Source organism: Spermophilus citellus (genome assembly GCF_964194105.1).
Source record: "Spermophilus citellus genome assembly, chromosome: 1".
Lineage (NCBI taxonomy): Eukaryota > Metazoa > Chordata > Mammalia > Rodentia > Sciuridae > Spermophilus > Spermophilus citellus.
Window position 1 is genome coordinate 149,811,268 of NC_138182.1, and position 10,749 is coordinate 149,822,016.

General features: G+C 40.2%; 1 protein-coding gene across 1 annotated transcript; it reads right to left on the reverse strand.

The window, feature by feature from the left end:
• Positions 1-331: 331 nt before the first annotated feature.
• LOC308649953 (olfactory receptor 2V2) lies at positions 332-7,516 on the reverse strand (the record flags this gene model as incomplete). Its single annotated transcript, XM_081295871.1, has 3 exons — positions 7,371-7,516; positions 3,750-3,863; positions 332-1,300 (listed from the first exon to the last, which is right to left on the reverse strand). Exon 3 carries the CDS (start codon positions 1,277-1,279, stop codon positions 332-334), a length of 948 nt encoding a protein of 315 aa, XP_081151997.1. The 5' UTR covers positions 1,280-1,300; positions 3,750-3,863; positions 7,371-7,516.
• Positions 7,517-10,749: the final 3,233 nt, after the last annotated feature.

Genomic DNA, 10,749 nt, shown 5'->3' on the forward strand with positions numbered 1-10,749 from the left:
CTCCATTTCTTTAAAATGAAAATACAGATTGTCCTATAAATAGGACATTGTGATAATATAGTATCTTTTACATATATAAACTATCCCTATAAATAGAATACTGGACAAATATGATATCTGAGGGGCTGGAACAAAATGTATTTCACAAAATAATTAGTCAACTAAAGATTGAGAAAAAAGCTGGGTTTTCACGGGCTTAGAAGTTTGAAATACCTTCGTGTAAGCCAGCAGGTATCATAATTCTCATTAGTAATGATAAAATTGAGTGGATTGTATGCCTGATATCACATAGCCAAAAAGTAGCAAAGCCCCGCACCAGATACCCTCATGTTCAGTGTTGGCTACCAATCTTGCAACGGTCCAGCCCTTTCCTCAGTGCCCCCATCACTTCTCTGTTCCTCAAGCTATAAATGAGGGGGTTGAGCATAGGTGTGAGGACTGTGTAGAAGATAGAGACCACTTTGTCATGGCTAGGGGCTCTATATCGCCTAGGCCTCAGGTAGATAAACATGGCTGCCCCGTAGAAGAAGGAGACAGCTGTCAGGTGGGAGGAGCAGGTAGCCAGGGCCTTCTTACGGGCCTGAGCTGAGCGCATACGGAGCACGGTTCCCAAGATGCGAGTATAGGAGGCCACAATGATGGAGAAGGGAAAGAGCAACATGAAGACACAGCAAACAAATATCACCTTTTCAAAAAGGGATGTGTCTACACAAGCCAGCTTCAACAAAGATAACATCTCACAGAAGAAGTGGTTCACCTCTCTCAAGCCACAATAGGGGAAGCTCATTACTACCACCATCTGGATCAAACCATCTATTATCCCAAAAGCCCAGGAGCTCCCAACAATCTGGAGACAGACTTTGTGGTTCATAAGGATAGGATAATGAAGTGGGTGGCTAATGGCCACATAGCGGTCATAAGCCATGAGTCCAAGCAAGAGCCCCTCAGACCCTACTAGACAGACAAAGAGACCAATTTGTATACCACAACCCACAAAAGAAATGGACTTCCTCCCAGACAGGAAGTTGACTGCCATCTTTGGTACATTGGTACAGACCAACATGAGGTCCATGAGAGAGAGCTGACTGAGGAAGAAGTACATGGGAGTATGAAGTCGAGGATCTATGTAGATGAGGGAGATGAGGAGAACATTCCCACAGAGGGCCACTATGAACACCACCATAACCGCAGAGAAGAGGACAAGGTCAGTTGGACTGTGGGAGAAGATGCCCAAGAGGACAAAGTCATCTGTGGATGATTGGTTCAACCATATCTCCATGGCTCAGTTGTTCCTGGTCACCTGGGAACATGGACAAAAGGATAGTGGATTGACTTCCTTCCTTCCTTCCCTCTTTCTTTCCTTTCTTTCTTTCATCTGTTTATGTTGTCATGCATGTTGGGCAAGCACACTATCATTAAGCTACATTCCTAGCCCCTTGACTAACATTTTTAAACTGAACTTTGCATTCTACATCTTCACCCAGCTCTTTTGTTTGTATTATCAAACATCAGTGTAAACTCTGGGACACTGAAGGGGATACTTCTTTATGTCTCTATGACACAGCAACAGGAGCCCTCCTAGAGCATAGAATTAGACTGCTCATAGAAGCATATATAGAATTATTATCTGTCTGTTTGTATCATTACCAAGAAGTATAGAAATAACTTAGTTTATGTGTCATAGAACTTTAGGACAAACCCCCTCAGTAAGCAAGGTCTGTACTTTATCATATGACTCTAAGTTTTTTTTTTTTAATCTGGGATCACAAAGATTTGGCAAACTATTTATAGTAGGTCTTGAATAATTTCATTGCCCAAAGAGAATTTATACACATTCTAGGAAGGAAAGAGATTGAGTTTCTCTTTAGTCTGTAGGTCTTTAAATTCCAAGAGTTTTATCATGCTAGCCACTCTGTCATATTCATAATGTAGATAAAGGAAGGGCTTATTCAGTACTCCAAATGAGAAAGAACTAGATATAATTGTCATTGTCAGTCATATTGGGGATGACAGGAAAGTCATAAGACCATGAAAAGCAGTGACTTGGTGCTCAAAGCTCTTAAGACAGAGATATATTCGGTTATGCTCATATGTTAAAAATTACTATTTCCAACATTAGGTCAAAAGAGACGTCAACTTCTATCTGGGGTACTTTAGCTGTATTCTTTGGTGCCCTGGGAGAAGTCAGCTACCATGCTGTGCGGGGCCCTGTGTTATTTCTATAGTAACAAATAGCTTCTAACAAATAGATCCAAAATTTAGCAGCTTAAAATACAATTTCTGTGAAAAATAATTCCAGCAGGAGTGAATGAAAACTAGTATAAGCAATACCTGATTACTAAATTATTTTTAGTAGAAATCAAAGAGTACTATATATACATCTTCTTAGGTGATATTTTCCATCTGGCCTTTTGAACCATTTCTTAACTGCTTCATCAATTTTCCAATTAATTTATTTGGACTCTGTCAGTGAGGAGAAATTTCCCTTGATCTTTGGTTAAGAACTTGTTCTAAGCACTTTTTTTGGGGGAGGGAGCCGGAGATATCATCAAATTTTACATAGACAATGTAAAGCAAGAAATAAAATTATGCATATTAAAAAGCATATATGGTATATGCCTACATGGTATAGGCAGGAGGTTGGCAAGTTCAAGGCCAGCATGAACAACTTAGTGAGACCCTGTCTCAAAATGAAAAGTAAAAAGGTCTGGGGATGTAGCTTAGTGGTAAAATGTCCTTGGGTTCAATCCTTAGGACTGCAAGAAAAAAAAAAAAGACCAAGTACTACTGATGATAGTTAAAATATCTGAACCTCAGGCAAATAGAAGAATAAATAGTTATAAACAACTGAGTGGAAAAAGTCACCATATTCTCAGGACTATCAGGTATTTTTGTGGTTCTGTAAATAGCCCAGCAATGTAGTATTTACCCTTTACTGTTCTATTAATTATCTACTTCCAAGTAACAAATAGTTCCAAAATTTAGCAGCTAAAATACAACAGAATCACAAACACTTATTATCTTATGGTTTCTGTGGGTCAGGGATCCAGGTGCAGGTTAGTTGGATGCCTCTAGTATAAGGTCTCCTACCATGTTAGGGTCAAGATGTTGGCTGATATGGGCCTCTCAAGACATTACTAGAAGAGGCTCCACTTCAGCATATCCCATGTGGCAGCTGGAAAGTTTTATTTCCTTCTCTCAGGGCAAGCGATCCCCCAAAGAGTATAGCTAAAGTACCCTAGATACAAGCTGAAATATTTTATGACCTAATGTTGGAAGTGGCATCCCTTCAATTCTGCTGCATTCTGTAAATTTTACCACATTTAAAGGGAGGGGACCACACAAGGCTATGGATACCTGGGAATGGAAGTCAATGGTGACCCTCTTAGAGAGCCACCTACAACATCCTTTCATTATCTAGTCTCAAATCCTGATTGATGAAATAAATAAATTTGGATTCTGATGAATTTTAACAAGCAATCTTGTGACACAAGACAGATGGTGATTTACAGGAAGCCTAGAAAACTAACAATCAAGTATTTTGAACTCATCAGTCAATCTTTAATCTGCAGAGAGAAGGCAGGGATCTCTGATTTATTCTAGTGACAAATAGTACATAAGTAATAAAAACTATGCCCATCCCTCACACCCATTTTTTTGGTACTAGGGATTGAACTCAGGGGCACTCTACCACTGTGCCACATCCCCAGCCCTATTTTATATTTTACTTAGAGACAGGGTCTTAGCACCTTGCTTTTGCTGAGGCTGGCTTTGAACTCGTAATCCTCCCGTCTCAGTTTCCCGAGCTGGTATTACAGGCCTGTGCCACCATGCCCGGCTTCTTATCCATTTTTCTATTTGCCCTGCAACAAAAGTATAGCCATCGTTAAAATAGACTATTACAAATGAACAAACTGAGGCTCTATGGAGTTGGCTGGATTGTCTTAGTTTGGGAAATGTAGAACAAAGACTTTTAAAGTTTTGTATACTTTACATCAGGCTAATTCTGGGAAAACATATCCTGAGAAAGGCAAACTAACTTATCTTGTAGAAATTCTGAGTTAGAAACTTCCATTTTTTAGGGGGGTATGTGGTATTGGGGATTAAAACCAAGAGGCACTCTACCACTGAACTCTACCTCATCCCCTTTTATTTTTCACTTTGAGACAGGTCTCTCCAAGTTGCCAGGGCTGGCCTTGAACTTGGCATCCTCCTGCCTCAGCCTCCCTCATAACTGGTACTACAAGCATGTGTTACCATGCCCAGTTTTCAATTAACTTCTTTCTAAATCTTGGCTCACCCAGCAGTAGCCTTCTGATCCATAACTGGACTGACTCTTAAAAATTGGAGATACTTTTATTAAAGAGCAATACTGGTTTCTTATCAGATATAGCTCTCATAAAATATGAATACATTATTACTTACTATATTAAATTCATACCTCATGAGTTGGTTGGTATGAATGGAATTTTCCAATTCTAGAGGAAAATAAAAATTACATTTCTGACTCTTCAGAACTCAGGAAAAGTCCTCCAAGTGACAATCATGAAACTGAGGTATAAAAGATTGGTGCCAGAGAATCCATTTGCCTGCTCTTATGGGCATTTCTCAAAATGACACCCAAATCTTTACTGGATCACAGGCATCCCTTCCAAGCCTAAGATGAGCTCCAAACTTCCAATTCTTTGAAAAATATGTACAATTGCATTTCTTACTGGAACTTTGAACAGAAAATACTAAAATTATAATTCTCATCTGCACATCCCCAGGAAAAAATCTCCTCTCATCTAACTTTTTTAAAAATGATAACATTACCCTGATTTATCAAGCTCAAAATGACCCACATTAGTTGCTCCATGTGCCCCCAATCTAATTCCTGTCAGGGTCTAGTTGATTTGCCCTCAATGAAAGACTCTTGCTTCTTACATCTGCCTTTCTATTTTCATCCCTCTTGTCATCATTGCAATTCAGGTTTTTACAAATGACAAGGATAATCTCTACAAATAGATGATAGGTGAATGTACAAGTCATTTATGTGTGAGTGTATTCAGGTCTACCTTGCCATACTGCAAAGGTGGAACAAGGTGAACTCCACAGAACATGTTCTTTGTGTGAAAACCTGGGGAATTTCATCAACTAGGATGGGACTGCCCATTTCCATGACAAAGGAGTTGGCTTCTTGATCTGTGCCCCTTTCAGAATGGAGCATGTCTTGGACTCATGAACAAGAAGATGTACCCAGGAGTCCTTGCCACCAAGAGTACACAGTTGTGATATTGAGGGCCCTTTCTATAGGAGTGAATAACTTTTCCCATCTTGGTCATACTGGTCTCAGGCTCAATCAAGAAGCAAAACAAACAAATTTCTTTTCCCTCAGCCCCTAGCCCCAGTATGCAGAGAGAGACTTGACGGCATGTGCTTTCAGAGTCTCTGTCTCTATTCTCTCTCTCTTTTCAAAATTTTCACACTGCTCTGTCTCATCAGAAATTCTTACAGCACATCTACATAACAAGTGACTCTCCATTAAAAAGACTTTTCTTTGCAGAAACAGAAAATAAAACAATACTAGAAAGGGCAATAGAAGCCCAGGTTCTGAGATTCAGTTCATTACCACTCACTGTGGACATCTAGCACTATGAGCCTCTGCAGATGTGGCTGCAGAGAGGGAAAGAAGGGAAAATGGTCATGTCTCCTCCATCTTGCCACTCCTGTAAGATTCTGATGAGGGAGTTTCTATGGAATGTTCCAAGAAAGTTCTCCTATTATAAGTTGTACAACAGTACTATCTGGGTCTTTAAGGACATTTCTCTCCCTGTCCTGGATAGCCTCCTTGACCTTACATGCTTATTTCTATTGTGTTTTCAATGTCGACCCAGAATGTCCAATAGGCTTATTCTACCTAAGAGGCCAAGCAGAGTTCTTGCTCTTTCCTGGGGCAGCAGCCATCCTAAATTTTTTCCCATCTCAGTTAATGACAAGTCTGTCTAGTTGTCCAGGCCATTACTCTTGAGTTATTCTTGAGTCTTCTTCTCTCATACATACATTTCTACCATCAGAAACTCCTGTGGCGGCTTCTTTTAAAACATAACCACTCCTGACAGTTTTTCATGACTGCCTGCCCTCAGCTGGCAACACCATCTTCATGGCTCTCCTGGATGATGGCAATGGCTCCTAACTGAAGTTGACTCCTGATTTCATTTCTACCCTCTACCATAGTGGGTTGATAAATAGTGCTAGAGGGAACCTATCTCTGTAAGAATAAAAACAAAGTGATTTTAAAATAAAAGCAAGGCATTCATCAGTGGGCCCTCCATCACCCCAGATCTCCTTTCCTTCTGCTCTCCTAGAACTTCCCTGTCTCACAGGCCTCCTGTGGTTCCTCCTACACTGTGGACAGACACAGCCTTGACAGCCTTGAGGCTCACTGTTACCTCCTCACAGATGCTCCTACAAGATATGCTCTGTCTTATCCACTCACTTCCTCCTCACATTCTCAGGGAAGCCTTCCCTCACCACCATATTCAGAATTGAAATCCTTCCCTACCCCAATTCCTTCCTTGCCTTATGTTCCCCACATAATGCAAAATCAGTGCATGCTGCATTTTATTCATATGTGTTTGTTTATTTTCTGCTTTCCTAACTAAAACTTATGTTTTCTGATGCCATTTTTGCATGGTGGGATTTCAGGTTCCTAGAACAGTGCTGGTATGTATTATATTCTCAGTAAACATTTGATGAATAAATTATAATTGTATTATACTAAAAAAACTTTAGAAATGATAGCATCTCACCTATCATTTTATCTACTTTGTACTTTAGACCTTTCTGCTGTGTGTTTAGGTGATAGATTCAATTTTCTCTCTAGGAAAAAACAAAATAAAAGAAGCTTACTTTTCTCTCCAATATTCTTTGGGGACAGGATGATTCTATGTCCTATATCAGTTCTTTCCTTCCTGCCCTCTCACCTTCACTTCTTTTCACTTGTCCTTTGTCTTCCTGCTGTGGTCCATTTTTCAACCCAGGTACCCATAGCTAAGTACAATCCAGACAAAAAGAAAGAGGATAGGAAAAGTTAATATGGCATCAAGGAAAAAAAACCCAATTTGATCAAAAGAAGAGGACCATAAGAAAAAGTGTGGAGAGAAATAGCACTAGGAGGTTAATGGCTCAGACTTTGCTCTCCACCCCTCCACCCCCTCCCCCCACACACACAAAGGAAAAAAAATACCAACCCTTGATAGAGGCAAACAATAGGAGGAAGAGGATATGCTGATCCATAAATAGAAAAGGGAAAATGAACCCAAATCCAATAATAGGAAGTGCAAGGAAGAGAGAATTAGGGGCAGGGGTAACAGGAAATGGACACTCACCTTCTGGTTGTTCTCCTGCAGGAAAACAAATTCAGTAGAGATACCCTGTGGAGGAGTTTCTAGCATCAAAATAATCCTGTGTTCGCACTTACTATGTAAAAGGGAACAGGATATAGCTTCTCTCTCAGCTCCTAGCTGTTTCCTTAGGCCCCGCTCCCCCAACCTCTCATCTAGGCTGTGGATGTCCGCTTCACCCTTGGCTTCCCTGGGAACACTCTTGTTCAGACTCAGGGGCTCAGATAGACAATGGCCTCCTCTTACAAGAAAGTAAAAGTCAAAGAAATGATGAATGTTTGAGATAGTGGGTATGACAATTGCTTTGATCTTATCATTACATGTTGTACACATATAGTAAAATTTCCCATGGTACTCCACAAATATGATTAATTATTATGTATTAATTCAAACAGGCATTGGAGGTAGAAAGGAGAAGTCCTTAAGGACACGGTGGTGGGCACTTGGGTCAGAACCAGCACCTGTCTACCAAAGGCCACTCACCAATGCCTGCCCACCTTCTGCAACGTACCTGCCTTTCACCTTGGTTGCAGAACTATCTTCCACTGCCACACAGATTCTTAACACAGAGGCTGAGGAAGATAAGTTGACAAACTCTCATGGGAGCTCAGAAATTCCAGACCTGGAGCTCCCAAGCTTACAATTAAAGAGATCCAAAGAAGGAGCTTTGGGACACAATCAGGAACAGGGCCAGTGGAGATAAGAGTGAGGAAGTCTGATCAGGGGATGTCTGTAGGGATAGCCAGAGTATAGAAATATGGGAATTTGGGGAAAGTTTCTTGGTGAGGGACCCCTCCATTTTAGTACTTTCCTCTGACCCCCTGGGGCCCTCATGGGGTCTCTACTGGTGGCTGCCTCTTGGGTCCTCCCTGCAGTCACAATCCACATCTGTCCTTTGCCTGCCCTCTTGAACACAGCCTATATCTGTTGATCACCTGTGAAATTCAGAGAACTGGGTGAGATGGTCAGCTTGAGTCAAAGGTGGGCATGAACACAATCCTGTCTCAAGGAGTTTAAACCTGGTGGGAGAGAAAGAACATCGGCATGTTCACAAGAGTCAAATGGTGCCATAGGAGCTGGGAGTTGTCCAAACCTTATCAGACATTTCTGGAAAGTCAGGGCCTTTCATGATGTTTTGTGGTCTGCAGTTATTATGCCTGTCATCCCTCGTAATCATGCATAGCACTGCCTTTCACTCTCAAGATGGTCCCAGGTTAGACAATCAGTTTTATGATTAAACAGTTTTTTTTTTTGTGTGTGTACCAGAGATTGAACTCAGAGCCACTCAACCACTGAGCCACATCCCCAGCCCTATTTTGTATTTTATTTTGACACAGGATCTCACTGATTTCTCTAGCCTCGAGTTGCTGAGGCTGGCTTTGAACTTGAGATCTTCCTGCCTCATCCTCCCAAGTGGCTGGGATTACAAACTTGTGCCACTGTGCCCAGCTATCACGAGTGATTTTTATTTTTATTTTATTTTTTAAAAAAATATTTATTTTTTAGTTTTAGGTGGACATATATCTTTATTTTATTTTTACATGGTGCTGAGAATCGAACCCAGTGCCTCACGCATGCTAGGCGAGTGCACCACCATTTGAACCACATCCCCAGCCCCTATTTTGAAACACGGTATCACTAAGTTGCCAAGGCTGGCCTTTAACTTGTGATCCTCTTGCTTTAGCTCCCCAGTAGCTGATATTATGTGCAACTCTGTTCCCAGTTTTTGATTCTTTTTTAAAAATTTGTATAACCATTGGTATTAAAGATGATATATCAATTTTTTTCTTTCCCATCTCTTTATGACATCTAATGCAGATTCAGGAGTTTTTGTTCACCTTATATATTTTCTTCTTCTTTTTTAAAAATTTTTGGTATAGGAGATTGAACCCAGGGGCTCTCTACGACTGAGCTACATTCCCATTTCTTTTACTTTTCTTTTTTTTTCTTATTTTTTTATTTTTTATTTTGAGACAAGGTGTCACTAATTGTCCAAGCTGGCCTTGAACTTGTGATCTTCCTGCCTTAGTCTCCAGAACCACTGGCATGTACCATGATACCTGGGTCATTATGTATTCTAAAATTTAGTCCATGGAAAATTAAAACTTGAATCTCATACCTGACTCAGTGTTTCTCCTCTTAACCCATCCAGAACATCCAAGAAAACAAATCAACTGCCAGGTGTGGTGGCAGAAGTCTGCAATCCCCGTGACCTGAGAGACGGAGGCAGGAGGATCACTCATTGGAAGTTTGCCTGGGCAAATTAGCCAGATTCTGTCTCAAAATAAAAATGGCTGGGAATATGGCTCATGGTAGATTGGCCCCTGGGTTCAATCTCCTGAATCTTAAAAACCAAAACCAAAACCAACAACAACAAAAACACAATAAAACCCCTAAACTCCCCACAGAAACCCGACCAAGCAAACAAAAACCTCTAAAAGGATTTCTACAAATAAGTAGAAGAAAAATGATCCCAGGTGGGAGCATGATAACGCAAAACAGAACTACAAACAACAGAAAGAGTAAATGTGTGAATAAAATAATTGAATATGACTTTATAAAATAACGTTAATTAGATTATGTGAGGCTTAAAAACATGTAGAATATGTTGTTTTATGGCATAGAAGGCAGAGGGAAGGTTAATAGAAGCAGTGTTGTAATATCATCATTTAGACACACAGGAGCAAAAATATTTGTTTATATTTGATAGTAGTAAGTCCAGAATACAGGTTGTAATGTCTAGGTTATCACTTATAGAAGAATGAAAAAACGAATTATTATAGAAAAAAGAAAAGATAAAAAAATATTACAGTTCTTTTTTTTTTTTTTTTAAAGAGAGAGTGAGAGAGGGGAGAGAGAGGGAATTTTTTTCTTTAAGAGAGAGTGAGAGAGGAGAGAGAGAGAATTTTTAATATTTATTTTTTAGTTCTCGGCGGACACAACATCTTTGTTGGTATGTGGTGCTGAGGATCGAACCTGGGCCGCACGCATGCGAGGCCAGCGCGCTACCGCTTGAGCCACATCCCCAGCCCCACAGTTCTTCTATCATAATGCTTTGGCATAGTGCTCCCCAAATTGTTACCTCTGTTTATTATTTCTAACTTGTTTTCAATCTGGATTTGCTTCCAGACTTTATTTTGTATTTTATTGTTCCATTTCCTATCTTTGTGTCATTAACAACTGTCTTAAGTACTATGTTTTAAAAATAAATCTTAACTTTTTTTTTGTTTCCTTTAATACTGTCTTGACTCTACCTGGGTATTTACATTTTCTGCTGGGTGTGGTAGACTTGCCTGTAATCCCAATAGTTTGGAATGCTGAGGCAGAGAATCACAGGTTTGAAGTCAGCCTCAGCAACTTAGTG